Here is a 26,156-nt window from a genome sequence, read left to right as displayed (position 1 = left end):
TAGAGCTGCTGCACTGCGGCTCTGCTGCTCTACAAACCAAACTTGCTCGGTGAGACACGCCTCCCAGCTTCCATTGGTTGAGTAGCACAGTCAGGCGCGTCCATCAGACGGCGGCGGTTGGTGATTGGCCATTGTGGCGCACGGCAGGGTTGGCTGCGCTCGGTGATAAAGTTTGTGTGCGGGGCGCTAGAGGCAGTTGTCGAGTGAGTGAGTAGGAGGCTAGAGGCCGCAGCCCCTGTATATCCCAGGCCTACCCGCCGATTCACAGCCAGACACCCCCAGAACGACACAGACCCACAGGACCCTGCTGGGCCGCTAGCACAGGTGAGGAGTCCGGGAAAGCTTCGCCGCTGACCGCCCGGCGCTTACACAAAATGGCCGCCTCAGCTCGAGAAAATGGCGACTAATGGAGGGGGGCTGCCGGGGAATGGGGCAACTGAGGACCCATTAATGTCTCCTGGCTCATTGAATGGAAGTGCTGGGCTCGGAGGGGTAGTTGGGTATTTCTCCTCCTCTGTTTATTACCCTATCTTACGGGTGGATTAATGCCCCCCGTGCGCAGTATGGGGTCCTAGGGGGCAACAGACCTGGGTGGGGATGATAATACAAGAGGGGATGTTTTACAGAAGCCCCTTCACTAAGCTTAACCTTTTTTCCCCATCTGCTATATTACCCCACCCTGTTTATCTCTAAAGCCCACGCAGGGGTAGTAAGTGTTTGTATTAGAAGCCCTTCCTTCTGGGGTAACGATTGATTGGCCGGGAAGCCCCCTGCCATAGGGCTGTTATCCTCTTGCCCCATCACTAGGCCTGGGGCAGGGTTCCTAAGTGGTTTAAATCTCAGAGCCTTTCTTCACCCCTTTGCTGCCCCCTCTTCTATTGTTCCTTGTTTAATAAGATGCCCTGATGCCCCAAAGCCAGCAGTGTTACCCTCAGCCAGCCTGTGGCAGATTCACTTGTTCTGATGCTTTTTAAGTGGTAACTCCTGCTGAGGTGCTTTCTTAATTTACCCCCCACCCCAAAACATGTGTTGGGTGTAAAGTCTTCTTACTTTGTAGTAATTTAATTTGAACACCTTTTCTTTAACCCTCCGGTGCCTGGGGTGAGATCTGGGGGCATCTGCTGGCAGTGCCCCTGCGGGGTGGTTACTCTTTGTCTTAAGCAGGGAGCCCGTTGGCTATCGGTGAAAGGGATCCCTGGATTTATAGATCCCGCATCATTTCTGCATTGGCTCGTTAAATAATGCAGTTCCTGGTTGCGGGGTGGCCATTTTGGATCCTCCCTGCCGGCTGGAAGGCCTCTGTGATCCTGCAGAACAAAGGCTTTTCCCAGCTGCGAGAGGCCTCTGCGGCCCGGGCCTCCTCCCCGGTTATCGCAGCCTTTCTGGAGGTACCCGAAGCCTCCGGTCCCTACGCCCGTCCTCGTTGTTGGCTCCAATCCCCTCGTCCTGTCAGCTGTTCACACTTATTGCTGATTGAGTCCTTTTGAATAAAATAACTTATTTTTGTTGATGTTTTATAATTCGATGTCTTTATTCTGAGCTGACGGGTTCCGTTTATATACGCGTTTATAGAATGTGTGTTTATTCTGGGGCCACTGTTATCAATGGTATAGTTCTGTGCTAAATGTGATGGTTACCATGGAAACCATTTTTTTTCTTCTCACCCCATAATCTGTTATGATGCGTATGGGCTGGCTGTAGGTATATGCAGGCGGATCCTGACCCCGAGTCCTGCCCCCGAGTCCTGCCCCAGTGAGTTTACAATCTATGTGGCTGACGCCATGGTCCATCATGGGCTTTTGTTGTATTTTGTGCTGGTGTTTCTCTGGTACTAATTTACCCTTTTTCTTTCTCTTTCAGCGTGTCCCTCCCCCACCCCCCACCCTGTCCACTGTGTTTTTATTCTTTTTTTGAATATTCTTGGTTGTCAAGCCGCCAAAGTGGAGAGTGCGATTGCAGAAGGGGGTGCTTCTCGTTTCAGGTAACGTCCTGTTTATGTTATGTTACTTGCGTCCCAAAAATGCGGTCAGAGGCAAAGAACCCCCCCGTACTATACATGGATTAAAGAGGTCACTGAGCCCCTCTGGGTCGTTTCTTCAGCCTCTGACCGCTACTCTTATTATAAAAGTAACTTCTCTTGTTCCGCCGTGAGTAGCAGGTAGGCCTGCACTGATCTGATAAAGTAACGGGCCCTAAACACTCCTGATGCCCTCAGGGTGTCTGTAACCGGTGGCGATGATGCCAGAGTCATTAGATTACGGGAGAGTAGGCAGTATGATTTGCCCCCTCGCCCGGTGCTGTATACAGACGGGTGGCAGGGACGGCTGGCTGAGCCCGCGTCTAACTGTGCTGTTTCTTGCAGTGCTTCGTCAGGCGGAGGAGGTAGAGGTGCCTCTCAGCACTATCCCAAGACTGTCAGCAACAGGTACACGTCTTGTATTCTACATACGTGGGTTTAGTCGCTGACCCAGTTCACATGTGGCTGTCTGTGCCCTAAACTGTCCAGCTGTGTTTACCACGCTGCCTAGGGGCACTTACTGCTACAAAAGCAACGGGACGGCTCCCCCTCGCCTTAATCTGGCAACCACGTGCCTCAAACAATGCGAGCAGGAAAGGATAGCTCTCTAAAACCCTCTGATAATGTGCCATTTAAACAGCCCCCACACACACACACATACCGACATTACCCCAGGTGCAGCCCGGTTCTTCGTGGCTGGTCTTCCAGTTTAACGTGCCGGTGTCTGCTTGGTTTATGTCTTGTAATCTGTGTTTGTTTGATGTATAAATGCCTGGCTGCTGACTCCCCGTCACTGCCGAGTGTAATAAATCGCATGCTTTATCTACCTAGAGGCTACTTCTGCCGTAAATATCGCCTGGATGCTTAAGTCTAGTAACCGGCATCCGCTGCGTGCCTCCGGTAACGCTGTACTGATGTGTAATTTGCCACCAATGTCCTGCTAGCCTGCAAAGTGCAGAAGTCTTGTGAAAAATAGGGGTCCCTGTTATTGCCCCAAATACTCGTAACGTTTTCCTCCTCTGCTTCTGTCCCTCATGTTGGCTCTTTGTCCCACATTTGCTCGTTGGCAGGTTGAAAGCTGTGATCTGCAGTGTATTGCCAGGATTTTGACCGGGTGGATTTACCCGCCCGCAGAAGATCGACCGAGAGACCCTTATCCCCCCCCCCCCACTCCCCAGTTGCATACGCCCTGTTGTATTTTCTAAATACATCTGCGCGTTGTGCAGTTGCATGCAGCGTGCATTAGGGGGAGCGGACTCCGCGGGTTGTGCGCCTGTAACGCACAGTAACCCAGCCTCGCGGAATCGCTGGTGTGTATTCTTTATGGTGGAAAGAGTTTGGAGTTTGATAGATCCCTCAAATCTGTGCTTTTCTGCTATTTTTGACATTGAATAAAATTTGCACAATGTTTTTTTTTTTTGTTGTTTTTTTTTTGTGCTTTATCAAGAAGTGGTAATCTAGACGGACTACCGAATAGATAACGTAGTATCGCTTCAATGCAAAAGTCTATCGTGATGGCCTTTTGCTATCTTTAACACTGAAATAAAAGCTACTCCAGCTCTGTTACATGTTATTAGTATGGAGTGACCTTAAGTAGAGCTTTGTAATGGACCAGGTTTTTCTTTTTGTTTAAAATCCTTCCCGTCCCGCTTGGTAAACTTGTTGGTGTCCTAAAGCCGCTTGTTTGTTTCTGCAGCGAGTACCTGGGGAAAACCCCGGGGCCTGGCGTTCAAAGATGGACTCCTTCACGAAGCACTAGACGAGATGTTAACTCCTCAAATAACTCTGCAAACACTGCGCACACCTCCGCAAGTGAGAAAGAACGGCACGATGCAATCTTTAGGAAAGTAAGAGGGTAAGTGCTGCACGAGACGGAGGGCCGAAACCCCCCTCAAAAGTGCATAATTAGAGCGCACGCTCCAGGGGCCAGCGTCCTGACGGCTAAAGAAAAGTCCTGGACCCCTCGCTAAGCTTCAGTGCTGAATACAGACTGTATCCAATGGTCAGTCGTGGTGGGCATCGCATGCAGGGTCCCATGATAGATGTGCCAGCTTGGGTGATATTACAACAATATCTATAAGAAACTCATTCCTTGCACCTTTTTTCTTTTAAATTCCATAGAAAACTTTATACTCGACTATTCTTTGTCCTCGTTGACCGTTGTTTTCCTCTAATCTGTTTCTAGCATCTTAAACAAGCTCGCTCCTGAGAAGTTTGACAAGCTATGCCTTGAGCTCCTCAACGTGGGTGTAGATTCCAAACTCATCCTTAAAGGAATCATACTGCTGGTAAGTGTTTGGCTTCTTCGGCTGCGACTCGTGGGCTCTGTCCTATCCCTGGCGCACTGCAGCGGATCGTCCGATACGTGTTCATTAAACTCTGCTCCTGTCTGCCGCAGATTGTAGACAAAGCCCTTGAAGAGCCGAAGTACAGCTCTCTCTATGCTCAGCTATGTCTGCGATTAGCAGAAGATGCACCAAACTTTGATGGCCCAGCAACAGAGGGTCAACCAGGGCAGAAGCAAAGCACAGTAAGTCTCCGTGTTGTGCCGTCAGCGTACACTGTCTGTCTTACTCCTCTCGGTAAATCACTGGTCCCCTCTAACTTGTTGTCTTTCCCCCCCCCCCCCCCCCCCCAGACGTTTAGACGCCTCCTAATATCAAAACTTCAAGATGAATTTGAGAATAGATCCAGAAATGTTGATGGTAAGTGGACGCTGCCAGAAAACCACGAGACTACTGGCGGTATTGGCTGATCGGCCCTAATCCGTGTCACCCCTTGCTGTTTGCAGTATACGACAAGCGGGACAGTCCCCTCCTTCCTGAGGAGGAGGAACAGAGAGCTATCGCCAAGATCAAAATGCTGGGAAACATCAAATTTATTGGGGAACTTGGCAAGCTTGATCTTATTCATGAATCTATCCTTCATAAGTGCATCAAAACAGTAAGTATGGGAACTTCCTAGAGGGAGAGTGCCAGATCCCGCTGCGTGCGGATTCCAGAGCCGCCGGTCTTATGCCGTGTAATTACCCAATCGGTGATGCGATGTAACTGGCGTTAAAGGACTATGAGATGTTTACATGCTTGTCATTCTCTTCTAGCTTCTGGAAAAGAAGAAGAGAGTCCAACTTAAAGACATGGGAGAGGATTTGGAGTGTCTCTGTCAGATAATGAGGACTGTAGGGCCGAGGTTAGACCATGAAAAAGCCAAGGTGTGTACTCCCACTGGTCTCGGTGGTGTATAATCGGCGTGCCGGCGTCTGGTTGTGAATATATACTTAACTTATCACTGCTGGGTGTTTCTGGCCCTTTGTGGGTTTAACGTACCGCCTGTTACTCTCTCCCTCTAGTCCTTAATGGATCAGTACTTTGCCCGTATGTGCGCCTTGAAGTCTAGCAAGGATTTGCCAGCAAGGATTCGTTTCCTGCTGCAAGTAAGTGTCTGGAGCCGCCATCCTGGGTCTCGCCGCTTCTCTCTGCTGCGCCAACTCAGTTTATATATAATTTTTTTTCCTCTTCTCCTTAAGGATACTGTGGAGTTGCGAGAAAACAACTGGGCTCCTCGCAAAGCTTTTAATGACAATGGACCAAAGACTATCAATCAAATTCGCCAAGATGCAGTAAAAGTGGGTACCAGCTGGACGCGGCCTGTGTGATGAAGCTTGCGGTGCCACTGAGTGGACATAAAGATTAACCCCTCGCTGCTTCCTTTCCTCCTCCAGGATCTGGGAGTCTTTATTCCTGCTCCGATGGCTCAAGGGATGAGAACTGACTTCTTTTTGGAGGGACCGTTCATGCCCCCAAGAATGAAGATGGAAAGGGACCCGCTAGGAGGGCTTGCTGATATGTTCCGTCAAATGCCTGGTGGGTGTCTCGCTGTGTTACTAGCGTTCTGTCGCATTTATGTTGTTCTATACGTCATGCTTGCCTTGTCTGTCTTTAGGTAGTGGTATCGGTACTGGTCCAGGGGTCATACAGGACAGATTTTCCCCCACCATGGGGCGGCATCGTTCCAGTCAGCTCTTCAATGGCCACGGTGGGCACATCATCCCTCCAGCCCAGTCTCAGTTTGACATTGGAGGCAAACCATTCATGAAAAGCCAGGTAAGGCTGCTTCAGTATGCCGTCTATTTCAGAGCTGTAAATAACTGAGCCTCAAACTTGGGCTCTCATGACCTTGTGTGGCTGAGGCTACTAATCTAGTCAAAGCAATTTATGCCGATCCCGTGGATCCTTAAGTCTGTCCTAAGATGAAGACCAAGACTTTCTATCTTGCAGCATTTTGGGTGGAATGGATATGAAATTATGATTCTAATGTAGCTGGATTTTCAGATTTCAAATGACTGACTGTGTAATACAACTCATTTTATTCAGGGGCAAAGCCAATTTAACCAGAGCCAAGGGCTTTTATCGCAGCAAGGGCAGTCTAAGGATATGCCACCCCGGTTTATTAAAAAAGGCCAGCTTAACGCAGATGAGGTACGTCGTCGCTTTTGGCGGTCTCACCGTCTTCCATGCCCAGTGATTATGAAAAGACGCGTTATTACGAGGACAAATGCTGGAGACCCTTTCTCTTTCCTCTCCTCTTCCCTCTTTCTTTTTCTCCTCTTTTCTCCCCCCCCCCCCCCCCCCCTTGTTCTCTTCCTAATTCTGTCTATTGGGTTGGCCAGTGTCCTTTGAGCAAGATTATGAGATCTGAGGGCTCCCATGGCTGGTTAAAAGACAAGCCTCCACTGCCTACTATTTTGGGGTCTAAAGTGTTTTTTGTTTTATCTCCTCACACAGATCAGCCTGAGACCTGCTCAGTCTTTCCTGATGAATAAAAATCAAGTGCCAAAGCTACAGCCTCAGATGACCATGATCCCACCTCGCACTCAAACACCACCCATGGGGCAGGTGAGGGCACTCTCCATTAAAATGCCTTTTGTAAATGAACCCTGTGTTATATGGGAACTTACACCCCCCCCCCCCCCCCCTTCTCTCATCAGACCCCTCAGCTTGGCCTAAAAACAAATCCACCACCAATTCAAGAGAAGCCTGCGAAAATTGTTAAGAAGCCCCCACCCTCTAAAGAAGAACTACTTAAACTTACTGTGAGTAACTCCACGTGTTGTGCATCTCAGAAGCACTGAACTGGAATAAAATCCAAAGCGGGGCGCATATCTATAAAGCGTGTCGCTGTCTTTATTTCAGGAAGCGTTTGTGACGGACTACTTGAACAATGGAAACGCAGCCGATGCCATAAACAGTGTGAAAGACATGAGAGCTCCAAAACACTATATACCTGAGATGATCAGCCGGATAGTTCTGCAGTCACTGGACCGGTCAGATGAAGACAAGGAGCGGGCCAGTACCCTGATCGGCATTCTGCGTCAGGAGGGGGTGGCCACTAGTGACAACTTCATGCAGGTAATGGGCTACCATGAATGTCACCTGATGTGGAAATCGTCTGGCTTAATGGCATTCTTATAACTGTTGGTCTCTTGTTCCAGGCTTTCTTGAATGTGCTGGATCAATGCCCCAAGTTAGAGGCTGATATCCCTCTGGTGAAATCCTACTTGGCACAGTTTGCAGCCCGGGCCATAATCGCTGACCTGGTGAGCATTTCTGAACTGGCTCAGCCCATGGAGAATGGAACCCACTTCCCGCTGTTCCTGCTCTGCCTCCAGCAACTGGCAAAGCTGAAAGATCGTGAGTGGCTGACGGAGATCTTCCAGCAAAGCAAAGTCAACATGCAGAAGATGCTACCAGGTGAGCCGCATGTATTGGTGGAGGCAGCGCCCTGCCCGCAGTCGTCAAAATGACCACAAAACCGTCGGGCGTCGCAGAACATTCCGCTAGGATCTGGGGGTGTTGGGAGTTGGTGTTAGAAGCAGAATGCTGAGGCTCTTCGTCTTTCTTTGTAGAGATTGATCAGAACAAAGACCGGATGCTGGAGATTCTGGAAGGGAAAGGTTTAAGTTTCTTGTTCCCGCTTATGAAGCTGGAGAAGGAGTTGCTGAAACAAATACAATTGGACCCGTCTCCGCAATCCATCTATAAGTGGATTAAGGATAACATCTCTCCTAAACTTCATGTAGATAAAGGATTTGTGAATATTTTGATGACCAGGTAAGACCCGCTGGTTTGGTGAGGTTTGTGTGATTGGCGTTTTCTGCTTAAGTCCATCCTTGCTGACCCTTTATCTTCTGTTTTCAGCTTTTTACAGTATATTTCTCATGAGGTTTTTCCATCCGACGACCCTGAACTTTCAGCCTCCCCAACGAAGGAGCAGCTGGAACAGGAGAAGCAGCTCCTGCTGTCCTTTAAGCCGGTAATGCAGAAGTTCCTTCACGACCACGTCGACCTGCAAGTCAGCGCCCTATATGCACTACAGGTCCATTGCTATAGTAAAAACTTTCCTAAAGGTGAGTGCGGCGTCCCGCTGTCCAACTCAGAATTTTTTGCCTCGTTTAAGTTATTGCATTTTCTGTCGTCTGTGTTACTGATGCCATGCGCGATCTCTCTGACACAGGCATGTTACTGCGCTTCTTTGTCCACTTCTACGACATGGAGATCATTGAAGAGGAGGCCTTCTTGGCTTGGAAGGAAGATATAACTCAAGAGTTTCCAGGGAAGGGGAAAGCTTTGTTCCAGGTGTGTATTAAACATCTTCCTCTAAAGTGATTTACAAGCCAAAACTGGTGACAAGTTTATAAATTATGTGACGCTACAAAAGCCGGCACTAAAAGGTCGTCCGTATACCAACTATCGCTAATTCCAGGGGAATGACAGACCTTAGTCTTTTGCTGAACTTGTTAGAGAAATAAATCTGTCCTCTTAGAGAATCGACCCCTTTTTAACGGCCATGACTCTTTCAGGTGAACCAGTGGCTGACCTGGCTGGAGACGGCAGAGGAGGAAGAGTCCGAGGAGGAAGCCGATTAATGAGCGAGCAGCTGAAGCCTTAAGTTGTCGAACATACTGTTGCTACAATGTACCTGCATTTGACCCGACCACTGCGAAAAATCCATTCCGCCGTAACCTTTTCGCAATCTGCACACAGAGGCGAGTCCTCAGGACTCCTGCGTACGGATTTTAGTGTAACGTCTTAATCATAGTCTGCCATCGATATTTTAGCATCTTTAATGTTTAGGACAGTGTATTAGCAGCATGCAATAACTACATCATACGTTCACAAACCGAAGTGGTGTATGGAGCGGACGTTCTGTGCTGCCGGCTACCTTTAGGCTGTTAGGGGAAGACCTGAATGGCAACTCTGAATACTGTAGACTCTCGCCTTGCTCAGTGTATTACTTGAGTTGTTGCAATATTTGATTATACATTTTGGATGTTACAGAGATTAACTGTAATCAATGGTTGTTGCTGTAATAGTATATTGCCTGTATTTCTACCTCTAGTAATGGGCTTTTTGTGCTAGATTTTAATATCTCTGAGCCTGGGCAAGTGTAAAGTCTCTAAAGAAACGCGAGTTTCCTTGCACACAAAAACAAACAAAAAAACCCCAGATCCGTTTGAGAGATTGATAGATGCCCTCAGCGATGGTATTGTGGGTGTGAAACTTAAACTGGTGACAAACTGAATCGGTCCTTATTATAGTATTGAAATTAAGTCTACTTAATTTATCAAGTCCTGTTCATGCCCTGATTTTATATACTTGTATCTATCAATAAACATTGTGATACTTGATCTGTGTGACTCTCTCCTTAACTCGCCCTGTTTGGCTGCTGCGGGGCCATAATGCGGATATGTTTTGACCTTGCGTTAGGGTGGGATTCTCCAAGATGGCATGGGTTGCATGGGTAAAAGTGGGTCACCCCACTTTTTTTTTTTTTTTTTTTTTTTTTTTTGCGGTCCCTACATTTCTGGAGGCGAGATGAAGATCTACAACCCCTGACCCCCCCCCCCCCCCCTTGTCCTTTAGTACAAAGTAATTTTTAATATTTGTATAATGCATCAATCTATCTTCGGAAAGCTGCATTTGTAACATTTCTGCTCCCATTCGGGTACATTTTACTGTTTTGTGGGGCTTGTGTTGGCCCAGCAGATTGTGTGTGTGTATCTAATAAATATATTAAATTTTCTCTCTCTCTCTCATATATATATATATATTACACACACACAAATACCCCAACATTACCGTAACTGAAACCTTCAGATTCTGAGCTGTAAGATTAGACCCTAGTTGGCTCTTAAACACCTTTTCGCTTGTAGGATGGTGATGAGTGTTCAGAATTATGCTTCATTCTGGAATGGGTGGTAATTTAACCTATAATGCACTTGAAGAGATGAGGTCTGTGCATGAAAACCTTCCTTGGCCGCTAGAGAGCATCGTTTGTTTTGTTCCTAGAGGTATATGGGGTATGTAAGTGTTTTGGATTTAATACCCCCCCCCCCCCCCGAGCACAGACTTTGAGGGGGCAGCTGATGGTCACACAAAGGTTGTTGGGGTTTGTTCTGAGCTGTTTAAAGATGGGGAAGGTGAGGATTCTGGTGCCCGATTAAAACCCGCCAAGGCGCGAAACCCCATTCACTAGATTAACACTTAGCCAAATATATATATATAATATATGGCTGAGATTGTAAGCTTGTTTGAGCAGGACCCTCCTCGCCTGTCAGTCAATTTGTTACATTATGTCCTGTCTACCTAGTGTACAGCGCTACGGAATTTGATTGCTCTATATAAAACAGATGCAAAAGTGAATTGTTACTCATGGGGTTAAAAGCTAAATCTGGAGCTTCTGGTTCATCACCTGAAAATATCACTGTGGCAACCAATGGAATGGTCCTGCTGATTTTACTAGTCTCTTGGTTGCCATGGCATTTAGTACATTTTTGGTAAAGAAATTTAATGGGAAACTCAAACTATGCAATGGCTGCACTTACTGATCTCTGAAAAGGGAGAGCGGGGTTAACTACAATTAATTCAGCAATGCCTGGAGGCGCAGGTATAAAGAAACGCTACAGATTGTAAAATCCTAGAGCCGATGACAACGTATCAAGGAAATGAACGACAAGCGTGGATTGGCCTCCCCGCAGCAGTAATCTGATCTAACAGGACTTTAAAACCCGGTGTGAAGCAAAAAACAGCAGGGCTACAACATAGCAACAAATCCGTTTATTGAAAACAAAGATCTTTAAAGTGTTCTCTAAACGCTACAACGTACAACTTTAAAAATAAAATACAAGTAAAACAAAAACATCTCTGGTTATCCAAAGAAAGAAGTTAAAGAACTGCTACTTTAACATTTCAGTATAAAAATTACAGGAATTCTGCGCCTCTCCGCCAAAAGCCAGGACTCGATCCATGATCAACCTACCGGTGACGACAGCAGAGATCGCCGGCAATTTCATAAACCACCGCCTTTCGCTGTAACGTACCGACTGCCAGCGCCTGCTAGTTACATTTCCAATATAAATGGTGAATAAACTGAAGATATCGAGTTGGGGAAATAACGGGCTTTATTTTAGAAATTCCAATTGACTTCGTATTTAAAAAGAAAAGCGGGAAAAAAAACAGCATGATTTCACATGAAGTACGTTCACGTAGAAAGAAAAAAAGAACGGTGCCAATTCCACCCGCAAATTCCAAAACTGAACAAAAACAAGTTTATCTTCACTCAAACTGCACAGAGCATTATTTCCATGAAATATCAGTCGCTTGTAAAGTTATTTCGGCAGCTTTGTTACATTTAAAGTCCACTTTCTGCTTCAGCAAGGTTCGGAGATGATATTCCTTACATCGTTAGCAGAACTTGTGTCCGATCACAGCTTCCGTTCTTAGAAAACATTCTGTTTTTTAGATGACGGTGAAAAATATTTACAATAAGTACAAAAGCACAGCAAGCGTTTTCACGGTTAGTCGCTGTCATCAGACCCACGGTCGTTATTAGACATTTCTCGTTCGGATTCGTTTCTGGAGGCTCTGCCCGAACCTTCGTTATCCGATCCTCTGTCGGAAGCAGCGGGGGATTCATTGTCTGACCCCCCGGAACGGCTTCTCCGAGACTGCACGGAGCCGGCATCCGATCCCGAGTCGGACCGCTTTCTCTTCCTCGCCCAGTTGTTATCATCGGAGTCGTCAGACTGTTGGGACCGGCCGTGGCTCCCGGCCTCGCTGCCGGATTTGTTTGCATTGTCGGAATCGCTGTCAGACATGATTTTCTTCTTCGGTCTCCTTGGGCCGTCATCCGAGTCGCTGTTGCTGTTCCTGGCGTTCCTAGAGACAAAAAAATAGAAATAAGTACATAGAAACTAATGACTTGTCTACGACCCCCCTCTTCAAGTTTCGACAGTCTAATTACTTGTAGGACAGCATGGAAAAAAACAGTATCAAGTACTAAGTATTTGCACTATTGTTAGAAGTAAAATAAATGGTTACTAAGCAACAAAGACAAGAAAATGTAAATTTAAAACCATGTAGGCAGAGAAACCAGAACCTCGGTTTTCTTTTGACCCGCTACTAAACCCTCCGTGATGTTTTTATGACGTGTGGGTTCTAGCGGCGGAGCTTTAGGTATAAATCGCTTCCTCCTGGACTCGAAGAGGTTGAGACCGAGTCGGTGCTTTCGTAGCACAAAGGTCTCGTGACTGCACAAAGCTCTCAGACGGCAGCTCTGGGACGTTTATCAGGTCCACACAAAGTCCAAACAAAAACCTTGAACCAAATCGATACCGAACGTCCTTACCCTTCATCTGCAATCTTGAGTTTGTCTTCATCAGAGGAGTCATCGCTGGAGGATATGATGGCCTTAGATTTGATCTTCCCTCGCATGGACGGTGGGGTACGGTCCTGTTTGATGGGCTAAAAGGGAGCACAGAATATTGGTTGTGACTTTTAGAGAGAATCGCCAAGTCTAAGCCTCCCATTTTAATGCAAGACACACAGGTTCAGAACTAAAGGATGCTGGAAGATTCTACGAACGAGGCTGCGGCTGCTCTAATTATATCGTAACAAACGATATATAGTTCAGCCGCCTTCTCTCAAAGTTAATTCAATATGTTTTCTTTCGTACGATCCCGATGAACCCCCACACATACCATTTGTTTCTTTTTAGGCTGGCGTTTCTTGGCTTGCGGCACTTGCTCATCATCATCATCAGATCCCTCGCCTGTCTGGGGTCTAAGGGGACAGACGTAGACATTTAGAGAGGTTTCCTCACCCCCAGAGTTTAGCATCGTTTTACGCGTCCTGCGCATATTCTGTGCCAGGACGTATACATCCAATAAGCCATTTAAATGGGTCCCCCACCCGGACCGGACCAGGAAGACAGAGACCCCCTGCTTATGACATCAGACACAGCACTACGTCCTGCGCATGTTACCTGCGCTTCCGCTTCCTCTTCTTCTTGTCTCCCTCTCTTTCCTCTCCTCCCTCGTGATCGCTGCTGTTGGCTCGCTTTTTCTTTTTCTTTCTGGGAAGCAGTTCCTCGTCGGAGTTATCATTAACAAACTCGTCAAATTCACCAGTTTTTTTCGATTTCTGGAACAAAAAGTAAAAATCGTCTCAGTTGGCGCGTTTTGGCCACAGATAAGACTCGATGTGTTCAGGTCCGTAACTGCTGGATATCAGCCTGACCGGACTACACCTCACAGATTAAAAATTTCACAATCTAGAATATCTACAAAAATCGGAACTGGAAGGCAAAAAACGTGAAACGCCGATTACAGAGTAAAGCGCACGTTTCTGCAGTCTGATCTGAGACCAGGCGGAAAGTCCAGCCAGAGGTTTTAACAAAGTCCGAGATCGTTGGCATTTACCGTGAGAGGCTATAGCTTTATACTCCATGCAGGTTACACCGCGCCGGGGGACAGCAACACACAGATTTGCAGCGGTTTAAATATACCGCTCCAGCACAGAAAAGATTCATCGTATAAACCCGCGCACACCTCTCATATTATCATTTACAAAGCGCCAACAAATTCCGCAGCGCTGTACAATTTAAAACGGGGCAGTCAACACGAATATGTATGTATGTATATATACACACACACACACACACACACACGGCCTGTAAGCTTGCTGTGTAATAAAGGTTATAATAAACACGAACCCGTCCGCCGCCCCCTCCGCGCTTCTTCTCTTTGGGGGTATCCATCTCCCCGGAAAACGTCAGGATATTTTTGGTTTTCTCCACGAACTGAGCTCTCTGCTCCAACAGCTTCTTCTGCTCCTCGATTTCCCTGAGACGCTTCTCTTCCTGAAGGAAAACACAAAAACGGCGAACGGGTTAGACTTTTAACGAGCGCGAGTACAGCCCGTGTTCTGAGGCTACAGTCGCCGCCGGCTGCCATGCGGGATTTTCACCTCTCTACACGTAACCGAGTTCACGGAGGGATGAGACAAACCTGACGACAGCAGCCGGGATACGAGGATCAGATGAAAATCTACGGCTCGGGAGAGAATGCGGGACGCGCCCTATCAACACATGGGAAAAAGTCGTCTCCACCGAACGTATATCATGAGCCCCGCTTCCCAAAACGCAAAGGGTCAGACAGGCTGCGGGGTAATAAGAGCCTCCGCTGGTGAACTAACCTGCTCTTTCAGCAGCTTCTGGCGCAGAAGTTCTTTCTCTTGCTCCTGCTTGGCGCGGAGTTCCTTCTCCTCCTCGTCCTGTTTGCGAGCGCGGGCTACATGGTACTGAGCCTGACTCAGGAGATCGGAGCATTGCCTGAAACGCGGAAAACATTACAAGAAAAACTTAAAACCTCATTAAGGAATTGAAATAAGCTGCTTGACCAAAATGGCAGAAGGACCTCACCTGGCTTCCGTGGCTGCCAGGGCCAAATCAAATCTCATCTTATCTCCGACTTTGCTCAAGTAATTGAAGTATCTAAAACGAAAGGAGAATGTTTGATGTATAGACCATTAGTATTTCCCCGACGAGACCTCAGAGGTCTTCTCTACAGATGGGAACAATCTGATCAGGAAGGCTTCGTATAACACCCCCACCAGGGCAGGTGAGCTAGGATCCGTTTCCTTACGTTAACGGGTCACCTTACCTATGAGCCAACTCCAGCTCCTTCACCGCATTCAGTACCTCCTTCAGGTTACTCTTCTCATCCTTCAACACGGACGTTGCCAGTCGCTGAAGGACTAAAGCCACATTAAACATCAGGACGGAATCATTGGGAGCCACGTGACGTGCCTGGAATCGCATCAAAACACTGTTTTATACAATGAACGAGCGGTTGCACGCGCATGGTCACCACGCGCGCAAGGATACCGACCGAAGAACAGATCTGAGTAAAGCTTGGGTCGGCGATTACCTTGAGCAGAATCTGCTTGCACTCCTGCAGCTTCCCGCATTTGAAGAGCGCCCGGGCCAGGTACAGGAGGACCTCGGTGTTCTGGTGTTTGTAGAACTTCCGTAGACAGTTTTCATACTAATGAGAGGAAAGCGAGGATCAGACCCCGTTTTATGTGCCCCCTCTTTAATGTCTGGCATGATCAGTGTATAATTCTTACCATCTGAACGGCGCTGATGTATTGTTTCTGCTCCACATAGATGTGCGCAAGATTCAGCCAAACATCGCTGATATCGGCAGTCGCTTCTCTGACCTGGGCAAACACGTCACGCGCCTCTCTCACGTACCCCTTATGAGCCAAAACAGCCCCTTGGATGAAACAAAGAAAGTCAGCCTTCTTGCTACGTACACAGAGCCCCGGAATGAGAGGGATCACCGGTCATCCGCTTCGGCCAGATGAGGCAGCAAGCAGGGAAGTCCCAATTGTTTCATTTGCAGCCCCGGATTACGCGCTGCCGACCGGCACACTTACCGACGCAGTTTGCCGCGTACTTACCGATGCCGTTTGCCGCGTACAGATTCTTGGGATCGTTCCTCAGGACCTGTTTATAAATGGCCAGCGCTCGGTCCTGATGACGTTTTTCCTGTTGGAAATAAACAGCGGCTGATCAGCCTGGCGGTAACTATCTGTGGCCCAAATCTAATCTCTCGCAGATCTTGTAAATAATAAGATAAACCCCACAGAACACGCACCTTCTCCCGATCGCGTGTGGGCTGGTGCAGCGTCTGCAGCCACACGTTGCCCAGGGCCAGCATGGAATACGTGTCGTTCTGAGTTGAAGGCTGCTTTAAAATTCGCTCAAACTTCTTCTGCCCCGGACCCCATTCCTGTTTCGCCAAATGCAGGTTCCCAATCAAAGACCAGGCATCCGGGTGATCCTGCAACACGACAGCAGAGTAATAAACATCCATGCAGTCATTCGGCACGGAGGAATGGCTACCGTCACTCAGTTCATGGCATGTGAGATTTGTCTAAGACCAAGAACATCCCAAGCCTTTCAAACATTGTTACCCAAACCGGATCTCACTGCGCTCCTGAAATATAGCGTTAGCCTTAAAGCTATATTTCTGAGGGCAGCTCCTTACGCCACATCAGAGACAGTGAATAGAAATGTCTTCCTACCTGATTGATCTGAAGAGCTTCTTTAAACCAGTCGGAGGCCTCGTAGAAGTTTCCTTTATCTCTAGCCATGGCACCAAGACGTAAATAGCCTAAAATAATTTAAAAAACACTAGACAATAGGTTGCATGATATAGCAGGAGGCGAAAACATCACAAAAAGATGTAAAAAAAGGCCAGGCTTGGTCCATCTAACAGAAAAATACACTCATCAGGTTAAGAGCCCAGAACATCGGAAAAAGTCCCCCAGGACACTTACAATCCACGTAATTTGGATGCTCCCTCAGAATATTCTTATAGAGCTTCTCGGACTCGTGGAATTCACACAGGGACTCGTACAGCCGCGCCAGGTTATAGGTAGTGGTGACTGAGATGGCATTGTAATAATGCTCGTCGTGCTCCGCCTCAGCCTTGGCACGATCCAGAGATGCCACAAAGTATTTCTAGAATAACCAGGACAGAATGGAAAGTCTGTAAGTAAGAGTCAGTGTGGGATACGGCCAGATAATAAGCAGCAAAGCACAAACAGGACAATCATTGACATCATAAACACACAGATCGTTACCTTCGCCTCTCCCAAGTTTCCCAGCCGAAAATGAAGAGCGCCCACATTATTAAGGATCTCCGGAGGGACGTCAGCCTGGACCTTCTCCTGCAGGATGCGGGTGGCCGTGCCGTAAGCGGACAAGGCATTCTGGAAACACAAGACAAAGTGAGCTCGGACAGAACCCACAACATAAAACAGGATAGTTTGTCTACAACTCTGGTTGGCAGCATCAGTCGGTGTTGACACAAAGCACAACGATTAAAACACGGTGCTGGGAGAAGACGTAGTGCTTCCGAGATGGCACCAAAGGTCAAAATTAAAGAAACTCTGCGCCAACCCAGCGAGCTTGGCCAGAACCCATAACGCCAAGCACCACCATCCAAGTGAACCGATTCCAGCATCCAGAGTCAGGCCCTACCTGAATATCTGTCTGTTCTAGGATCTGGGCCAATTCTATCCAGGCCTCCACGTCATCCGGGTACTGCTCCGTCACCTTCTTCAAGTGGCTCTACAAAAATTAGACGTCTTAATAAAAAAGGAGTACACGTGGATTTTCACCGTTTCTGGTCCTACCGGGACCAATCAAATGCCAGGCCATCAAAGGAATTGTGGGATAGAAGCCAAGGCAATTCGGAAGCCAGACACGTGCAAGCTCTCTGTGGCCATTTCAATAGATCTCAGGAACGTCGCGTTAGCCGACACCAACCTTTGCAATGTCCCGTTTTTCCTGGTCGTCCGATGCCGCGTACAGAGATCCCAGGATCTTCATGGTCTCGTAGTTGTTGGGATAAGCCTTTAGCACCTTCTCAAAGCACTGAGCAGCATTCTCCTTGTCACCTCGGTAAATGTACATTTGGCCCAAACCAAAGAACGGGAGGACAAACGAGGCGGCAGCGAACTGCGTAGCCTGGTAGTAATACTGAAAGGCCTGGTCATAGTCCTCCTGGAAAACAAGAAGAAAGACAGTGACCTCCAGACCACAACTCGCGGGCACAATGTGCATAAAGAAAACTGCTGTCATTAATCTACCGTATTTGCTCGATTATAAGACGAGGTTTTTTTCAGAGCAAATGCTCTGAAAAATACCCCTCGTCTTCTAATCGGGGTCGTCTTCTAATCAGACCTCAAATAGAGTCTGATTAGGAGACTAAGATCCAGATCCCCCGCACCGCTGCAGGGGACCTGGATCCTCCTGTCTCACCCCCCCCCCCCCCCCATCATACACACTTACCGGTGCTTCCTGCTGTATTGCCGGGGCAGCGGGTTGACGTCTACGCGATCCGCGTAGACAATGTCCGCTGCAGCCGGAAGGAGGTGTGGCTAGCAGCGGGGGTTGTCTGCGTCCGTCGCGTAGACCTTCCCCGACTGTCAGAGATCAGTGCCACACCGGTGCAGGGAACTCTGATCTCTGACAGCCGGGGAAGGTATCCGCGACGGACGCAGAAAAACCCCCGCTGCCAACTCCACCTCCTTCCGGCTGCAGCGGAAGGCGACGTCAACCCGCTGACCCGGCTGGAAGCACCGGTAAGAGAGGGCTGAGGGGAGAGAGGGGGGAGAGAGTGTGTGTGTGTGTGTGTTAGTTAAATGGGGGTATAGGGTGTGTGTGTGTGTTAAATGGGGGCATAGGGCATTTCTGGAGTGGCGTTAAGGGGGCATTTAATAGAGCACTCTGCCTCCTGAAATGCCTTATACCTCCCTATATGCCACTCTGCCCCATAATATGCCTTTTAACCCCCTAAATGCCAGAGTGGCATATAGGGGTATAAGGCATTTCTGGAGGCAGAGTGCTCTATACAATGCCTTTTAACTCCCTTAATGCCACTCTGCCTCCTGAAATGCCTTATACCTCCCTATATGCCACTCTGCCCCATAATATGCATTTTAACCCCCTAAATGCCAGAATGGGATATAGGGGTATAAGGCATTTCTGGAGGCAGAGTGGCACATAGGGGGTCAAAAGGCATACCATGGGGCACAGTGGCATATAGAGGGTTAAAAGGCATATCATGGGCCACAGTGCCATATTGGTGTGGCAAGCCTGGGGGCAGATGTGCGTAACTGGGGGACAGGTTGGAAAATACAAGAAATAAAAACAAAAAAAATATTTTTCTCAATCATAGCTTTTATTAAAAAAAATAGTTTACATGAATTAACATTTACTGGTAAAACTTTTTTCCTTTGGGGTCGTCTTATATTCAGGCTTTTTCTTTTTTTCCTACGTTAATATTCAGATTTTGGGGGGTCGTCTTATAATCAGGGTCGTCTTATAATCGAGCAAATACGGTATTTTATGGAATTATTTTATGGGGCCAGAGACCGACCGCTGACAGCCGGCACTGCGGAGCCCAAACCGCAGGTACTACTCCCTACCTGTCAGTGAAAACCCGCCAGTCCTCTCTTACCTGCACGTGGAAGGAGCGGGCCAGCTGGTAGCAGCTTTCCGCCTGCATGGCTTCCACCTCGGTATTGTGAAACGCGTGGAGGGCAAGGTGCTGCACTTTGCTGTAATCCTGCGAAAGACACACATACCCCATCAGCACACAAAGCGTCAGCGACTACGCGGCTCATCCAAAGATGCCAGGAACACGAGCTAAAGCTTTCCTGTGCTTCGTTTAACTGGACTGTAAAACGTAATTACCAAAGTATGAATATTTGGTTACATTGATAATTAAGTGCTGACAGAGAAAATCATGCAAAAGTCCTCATATCGTTCAATTTATATCCAAAAATAATTGACTGTTCCGTCAAACGCATCGGCAGAGAAAGAGCAGTGCCGTCAGTTGAGCACAACCTGTAAAAAGCAACGGATACAGACGAATGCACACTTCATCTCACGGTACCGGAAATAATTCATCAAATGTAATGTCAGGCAAAACCGACATGCAGAACAGGTAAACGGGACAACTTCTGAAATTAACACGTGGACAGTGATGGAGGACCTTCATTTATCTCACCTTCTTGAAGAAGAAGTGATTAGCCAAATGGTTCAGGACCATGGGGTTGCTTGGGTCTATCGTGTAGGCTTTGGACAGTAACTGGACACCATTTTTAATCGAGTCGGCCTGTGGGGAAGAATCACAACGTCTTTCAATCATTTACATGCCCAGCGGCAGAAAACAAGAGACGTGTAAAGAATAATCATAATAGACCCGACCTCTTTGTTGTTAAGCTCCAGGACGGCCAAACCGACCAAGGCACCAACACACGTGGGATTCAGGTCCAGGGCTCGTCCAAACGCTAGGCGGGCTTTATCCAGCTTGTTCAGCTTCACAAAACAGTGACCCATACCTAACCTGACCCCCGCTGCAAGATAAACAGCAAGACGGTCAAAAGCAGAACAGTAAGGAGGTAATCCACGTTCGAGTCAACCAGACCTGCCTGCTCTCCATAACACCTCAAAAGGCGTTACAGTAAATCCTAGAACCCTCAGCCAGCCACTGAGCTGCCTGTGGACATTATTACAATGTACTAACAAAGAATTGTGCCATTAAAGGACCTATTTTTTAATGTTAGTCCAAATAGTTTTCTATTCGATACACTGAGCAACCTCAGAGTGAATCTAGAGTGAAATAATACGGGAAGCGCCCGGGGTCATTATGCTCGGTGAATATTTCCGGCACGAGCGGAAAGGCTCACCCGGGCAGCCTGGGTTGGTCCGCAGGGCTTTTTTGTAGTAGGCCAGAGCCCCTCTGTAGTCCTTCTTGTTAAAGGAAATACAGGCTTTGCCTAAAAGGAGAAAAAAATAAATAAATAAAAAACTACATTGAGGAAACATCCAACAAGACAATAATCCATTAAAATGAACCCCATAAAATATTATATTGTGAGACTAAACCCTTCCCCCACCGCAGGGCAGATGCCATAATGTCCCCGACAGAATGCCGCTGGCTTCATTTCAGAGTCCAGCCACAAGAAGGAAAGCGCTGGAAGCGGCCGATGCCAGGAGTCGCCCCGGTGAAGTCACAGAATCCCCTCAAAGATTACAGACCGGCAACTAGGTTCGCTTCCCTGACCGCCTGCCGCCCATCCTTTTGTCATCCTCTCCCCGGTACCGGTAGGGCCCACGGCCGCGTTTCTTACCGAGCAGAGCTGGAATGTTATTTGGCGACTGGTTGAGCACGAAATGGAACTGAGCGTCGGCCTGGTCCATCTTGTCTCCTTCCAGCAGACAGAAGCAGGCTCTCCCCAGCAAGTGGTTCTGGTTTGGGAGTAAAAAGGTACTTTATTAGAAGAGATTTTGGGACAAAGCCGGACATTTTACGCTTATTAGCGTTGAATAAAGCCGTTTCGCCCCGCTGGTGGTAATTAGTAATAACTGCGTGCAGCCTGTGTATGAATCTCGCTTTATTTTCGTATAATCCGGTTCCATAAAGCGCAGGTTACCTGGTCATACATGATGATTTTATCGGCCATCGTGTACAGCAGCGTGGCCTGCGTGATCAGCTCTTTCTTGTTGTCCTTGTTCTTTTCCTTGCGGGCCTGCTGCACATAATAGGCGGCCAGCGTGTCCAGACAGGTCATCTGGTCTTTTTCGTGGTCCCGATAATCTAAGTTTCCATCGATGCGAGCCGCTTCCAGCAGCTTGACGAAATCCTCCGTCTTCCCCTGCTTGTAGTATTCCAACTAGAAGGAGAAACAAGGGGGGTTATACGGCGTGTGAACTTCACAGAAAAAAAAACGATCCCTGGATAATTCCCACGATGGTTCTGTCCAGTAACTGCTAATAAACCCCCCGGACCACCCCCTGCAGAGGTCCGGACCCTTCGGCTATTCCATCACGCACACGCGTGAAGAATCTCTGACACGTCCCCCCCGGCCGTTTACTAACAAACATTTCAACCAGAACAATAAAAATATTAAAAAATTACAAATGCCAGACAAGTAAATGTAATCAAGGATTTTCACGCAAAAAGCTCTAAAATCTAGTGACCTACAGCAAGTTGCCCCCATAGTGAAGCGGGGCGGGAGGCTCAGTGTTTTGGGGGGGGGGGGGACACTCAGCGAACTCACCGCTAAAGCGATCCATATGTGCAGCTGCGTGTGCTCCTGCTTGAGGATGCTGATCACTTCATCTCCCTCCGGTAACTGATCGAAGTCGAGCTCGATGACCTGCGAAGAGCAGCGGCAGAAACCGTTATTACCGTCTGAACACGGGTACAGCATCACACACGGGTAACGTCGCTGCCGGTAAACGCCACCCTCTGAGTGCCAGGAGATAACGTGGCATCGGTTCACCTGCCTATCATCCACACACTGGCACACCACCATACAAATTACCACTGCTGCTTAATGCTGTCATTTATCCGCTTTCACTGATGATGTCATGAAAATAAGGGATACTCGCAGAGAATCGCCCTCCTCCAGACCGCAGACACGTGAAGTGTCCTGGTGGGAATGTTCTGCGGAGCATGGAGACCTCGGGAACGGTAACTCTTCCGTTTATACGGCCGTTATTCCCCTCCCCGTTACCTGTACTGCTCATTAACCAAAAGTAACCTTATTTTCCACACTTTTTGCAACAAATCCTTAAGTGGCCCTCAGCTGTTTCGGGCCGGCCCACGTCATCTATAACGACAGGCGTAATGTAACAGCGGCCGGACCCCCAGAAAACAGCTTCTTGACGGGATAGAGCCCTAAACACTTAGAGGTTGGACAAGACGGCGAATGCCATCACCTATAGACTTATTAGGGTCAGAGGTCAGCTGGTGCGGACTTGAGTCCTGTTAGGCGGAAAGGTCAGGTATTTGGGGCCTTCTCTGAAGGGGTCAGGAACAGTTTTGGGGGAACTGAGGTAAGTTAGGGAATTATTGGGAACTCAGGTCCAAAGTTATTTCACAAGAACTGCTGGAGGGGCACAGAGGAGCCGCCAATAAGTGAGGAGCTAGTGCAGGTAATTCGGGAGATGAGGTCAGAGGTCACAGTGGGGTGCAGGACTGGGGAGGGAGTAACTCTTTCTATGCTAGAAGAGCGAGGATACCTGCTTCCAGCACTGAAGGAGTTACACAGATGGGGCAGTAAGGTTAATACCCCCTCCCAGGGCTTCTGCCCCCTCTCACCTCGTCCGTGTCCCGGAGAGGGATCTCAATGCTGCCGCGCGACATCCTGCTTGCTCCGAGCGTCCCCCAGCTGCGGACGGCGACACAGAGCGGACAATCCAGACACCGGAAGTGATGTCACGTCCTCAGTCTATAGCCACATCCTCCCGGGAAAAGAGTGTCGCCGGATAGGAGGTGCGCGGCCATTTTTTTGGTTACTTTAACCCTGGGGCATCTTGCACCTAGACAGGGAGATTTGGAAGGTTTTTTTTAATTAAAGTCTGGTCATTAATCAGAGTCTGCCTGTTACACCTCTGTAATAATAATAAGAATAACAAGAAGAAGCAGAAGAATAATACAATAAACATATTAGCGATCACTAATTACTAACAGAAATGGTAGATACTACAGTATGTATCACTAATAACTTCTATAATAATTATAATAAAAAGCAGTTATTATGTATCACTAATAACCCTTATAATACCCATGAATACTGTGTATCGCTATTAACTATAAATAATAATAATCGGTTAATATGTATCACTAATAACCCTTATAATAACCATGAATACTGTGTATCACTATTAACTCTAAATAATAATAATCGGTTAATATGTATCACTAATAACCCTTATAATAACCATGAATACTGTGTATCACTATTAACTATAAATAATAATAATCGGTTAATATGTATCACTAATAACCCTTATAATAACCATGAATACTGTGTATCACTATTAACTCTAAATAATAATAATCGGTTAATATGTATCACTAATAACCCTTATAATAACCATGAATACTGTGTATCACTATTAACTATAAATAATAATAATCGGTTAATATGTATCACTAATAACCCTTATAATAACCATGAATACTGTGTATCACTATTAACTCTAAATAATAATAATCGGTTAATATGTATCACTAATAACCCTTATAATAACCATGAATACTGTGTATCACTATTAACTATAAATAATAATAATCGGTTAATATGTATCACTAATAACCCTTATAATAACCATGAATACTGTGTATCACTATTAACTCTAAATAATAATAATCGGTTAATATGTATCACTAATAACCCTTATAATAACAGTAATACAGTAATCATTCTGAACTTTACTGACCTTTTACCCCCGTGATTTTGAACATTTAATAGGGAGTGACTTTTGCCATGACTGTTACTGATTATTTACCGTCAGGCATAACTGGGAACTCTCAGGGTGAAGGGGCAGATTCTTGGGGTCACGCAGTCGAGAGCTGCCCCCAGTAGGTTGTGATTGATATCTCTGCTTGAATGCAGGTGACTCAATTAAGTGTATCTTTACATAATGACAAAGTCAAGGTTTCCAAGATGTATTACAGCCATTTGGCGAGTCACTACATAGAACCTTCACAATGGGCTATTGAAGGGTTAATGTTTCAAGATCCTCGGGGTCCGCTCATTCCCTACAGGGGGATTTTAATGTTGCAGTGAAGCGATAGGATACGTGGCATATCATCACCAAATGGTCAGCGATGGCTGCCAGACCACAAATTCTAAATCATTCCACCTGTTCTGTGTCAAGAATGCTGCAAGAAACGACCCCGTGGTCTGCAAAGCTTGCAATCTATCACAATTCAGTTTACCTAGAAAGTCAACTTGACTCAATTTGCCAAAATTCTGTGAGTCCAACTCTAGGGGGCAGTTTAAGCCGTGAGACGTCGAGAAACAAAACAGAGACTTTCAGGATAATAAAGGTTTCAGGGAGAATGAAGTATTACCCAAATTTACATACACCCCATGAGTCCCTGTTTGGTTGACCAGTCCCTCTTTCCTCCCGTATGAGGGTATCACGGGGTTCTACAGCACTGATAATGTGTCCATGTGTTGCGTTTATGCAGATCCACGCTCTTGATGTCTCTTTACTTTCCACGGAAAATACGGATACGTTGAGTAATAACGCGCCGGTGGGCTGTTTATAGAGCGTCAGAGAATGCGTTACGTTCAGATCTCTGAATTACTTTAAAATTCATAGAAATAAGAACGAGTAAACAGAAGTGAATGGGACAGAGAACCTGATAATGTAACGGGGTTCTAGGCTGCTCCGGACCCCTTTACTCTGCCGACGTTCCAACCACAACGTGCCTACGTAACCCGGACCTTCGTGATGAAACCTCATTTAATTACGCCCAGGTCCCCTTTGGCTCAGATTGTCGGCGTTGGTCAGGATACCGGTCCGTTGTTCGGAGGTTTTGGTTCATAAGGGGTGCTGTCGGTGCTTTTTCTTCTAATTTCCCATTTTTTGCACAGTGTGACCTGCTGTGCTGGCAGAGTCCGGGGTAATAACTTAAGCTTGGGGGTTTTTTGGGGGCCAATGAACTGAATAACGTTCTCTCTGCTCTCGGGAGACAAACGAAAGCTGCAGGACACAGATGTACAAATCCTTTGCTTACATTTTGTCCGAGGCGCGGAGCTTCCCTGCATTCCTGTCTCTCCTGCCGCCCGGGGTCATAAATCATGGGAAGAAATGATCTGAGAACCGACCTTTCACTGTCAAGAAACAGAACAAGATCCTTTTGCACGAACGTTGGTAGAAGAAAGCAGGATATCCCTGATACAGAACAGAACCCAAAACGCTGGTAATTACATAGAGCATAACGGGAAACCTCCAAAACTCGCCAAATATTAACCCATCCGACAGATCCTATTCCAGGACTTTAGCTTTAATGACAGTATTTATCTAAACCATGACTTGTCAGGAGGTATTCTGAGTGAAGTCACCTGTATTCAAGCAGGGATTACAGCTGTGATATAGCAGGGAAAAAAGCACCAATCAGGATGCTCTGATTTCTCTAACTGAGAAGAGAATACAAAGAAGTTGGCTCTAGACTTTGTGACCCCGAGAATCAGGTCACTTACCCCGATAGCGGGGCAGATTTTAAGCAGGGTACTCTGACGGGAAGAGTGTATAGATATCTCTTGAGGTTGGGTGAGTTTGGAGCTGGAGCTCCTGTATGACGTGACGTGTAGGCCTTACAATCGCACAAGGTTTTCCAGTCTATATTATGCTTCATACATTAAAGGTCCTTCTTCTCCTCCTTCACCAGCATCTCAGAAAGCTACAGGTAGAC

The 26,156-nt window shown here is 47.1% G+C and overlaps 2 protein-coding genes and 1 non-coding gene across 3 annotated transcripts; 2 read left to right on the top strand and 1 right to left on the bottom strand.

Moving 5' to 3' along the window:
• The first annotated feature begins 3,247 nt into the window (after positions 1 to 3,247).
• Positions 3,248 to 8,942, top strand: LOC149272853 (eukaryotic translation initiation factor 4 gamma 2-like). Its single transcript, XM_089506671.1, has 20 exons — positions 3,248 to 3,327; positions 3,714 to 3,872; positions 4,203 to 4,305; positions 4,416 to 4,547; positions 4,656 to 4,722; positions 4,809 to 4,960; positions 5,118 to 5,228; positions 5,367 to 5,450; positions 5,544 to 5,642; positions 5,739 to 5,880; positions 5,960 to 6,120; positions 6,391 to 6,495; positions 6,802 to 6,912; positions 7,005 to 7,109; positions 7,210 to 7,425; positions 7,509 to 7,767; positions 7,923 to 8,127; positions 8,215 to 8,423; positions 8,531 to 8,652; positions 8,877 to 8,942. The coding sequence occupies exons 1-20, from the start codon at positions 3,248 to 3,250 to the stop codon at positions 8,940 to 8,942; spliced, it is 2,688 nt and encodes an 895-aa protein (XP_089362797.1).
• LOC149272854 (small nucleolar RNA SNORD97) lies at positions 6,531 to 6,721 on the top strand. Its single transcript, XR_016279525.1, has one exon. It is a non-coding gene; the product is annotated as a small nucleolar RNA SNORD97 (small nucleolar RNA).
• Positions 8,943 to 11,873: 2,931 nt separating the features above from the next.
• LOC149272852 (RNA polymerase-associated protein CTR9 homolog) lies at positions 11,874 to 23,090 on the bottom strand. The gene is made up of 25 exons (XM_089506666.1): positions 23,046 to 23,090; positions 22,000 to 22,098; positions 21,373 to 21,612; positions 21,070 to 21,187; positions 20,626 to 20,715; positions 20,144 to 20,292; positions 19,944 to 20,051; positions 19,392 to 19,499; positions 17,696 to 17,932; positions 17,408 to 17,497; positions 17,008 to 17,136; positions 16,702 to 16,885; positions 16,447 to 16,535; positions 16,017 to 16,202; positions 15,820 to 15,907; positions 15,484 to 15,632; positions 15,285 to 15,401; positions 15,018 to 15,163; positions 14,777 to 14,848; positions 14,551 to 14,686; positions 14,069 to 14,215; positions 13,340 to 13,497; positions 13,056 to 13,137; positions 12,704 to 12,819; positions 11,874 to 12,234 (listed from the first exon to the last, which is right to left on the bottom strand). Exons 1-25 carry the CDS (start codon positions 23,088 to 23,090, stop codon positions 11,874 to 11,876), a joined length of 3,444 nt encoding a protein of 1,147 aa, XP_089362792.1.
• Between the last annotated feature and the right edge of the window lie 3,066 nt (positions 23,091 to 26,156).

Source organism: Sceloporus occidentalis, unplaced genomic scaffold (genome assembly GCF_023333645.1).
Source record: "Sceloporus occidentalis isolate IW3139 unplaced genomic scaffold, rSceOcc1.0.p SCAF_410, whole genome shotgun sequence".
In the NCBI taxonomy this organism is placed as follows: domain Eukaryota; kingdom Metazoa; phylum Chordata; class Lepidosauria; order Squamata; family Phrynosomatidae; genus Sceloporus; species Sceloporus occidentalis.
Note: the sequence above shows the minus strand (reverse complement) of the source record. Positions and strands in the feature narration are given on the sequence as shown.

Coding starts and splice junctions, on each gene's coding strand:
- LOC149272852 (XM_089506666.1), bottom strand. CDS start 23,090: ATGTCGCGCGGCAGCATTGAGATCCCTCTCCGGGACACGGACGAG. Junction 20,293..20,625: donor GACCAACCCAGGCTGCCCGG/GTGAGCCTTTCC, acceptor TTTATCTTGCAG/CGGGGGTCAGGTTAGGTATG. Junction 13,138..13,339: donor AAGAGGAAGCGGAAGCGCAG/GTAACATGCGCA, acceptor CTGTCCCCTTAG/ACCCCAGACAGGCGAGGGAT.
- LOC149272853 (XM_089506671.1), top strand. CDS start 3,248: ATGCAGCGTGCATTAGGGGGAGCGGACTCCGCGGGTTGTGCGCCTGTA. Junction 5,451..5,543: donor GGATTCGTTTCCTGCTGCAA/GTAAGTGTCTGG, acceptor CTTCTCCTTAAG/GATACTGTGGAGTTGCGAGA. Junction 6,496..6,801: donor GCCAGCTTAACGCAGATGAG/GTACGTCGTCGC, acceptor CTCCTCACACAG/ATCAGCCTGAGACCTGCTCA.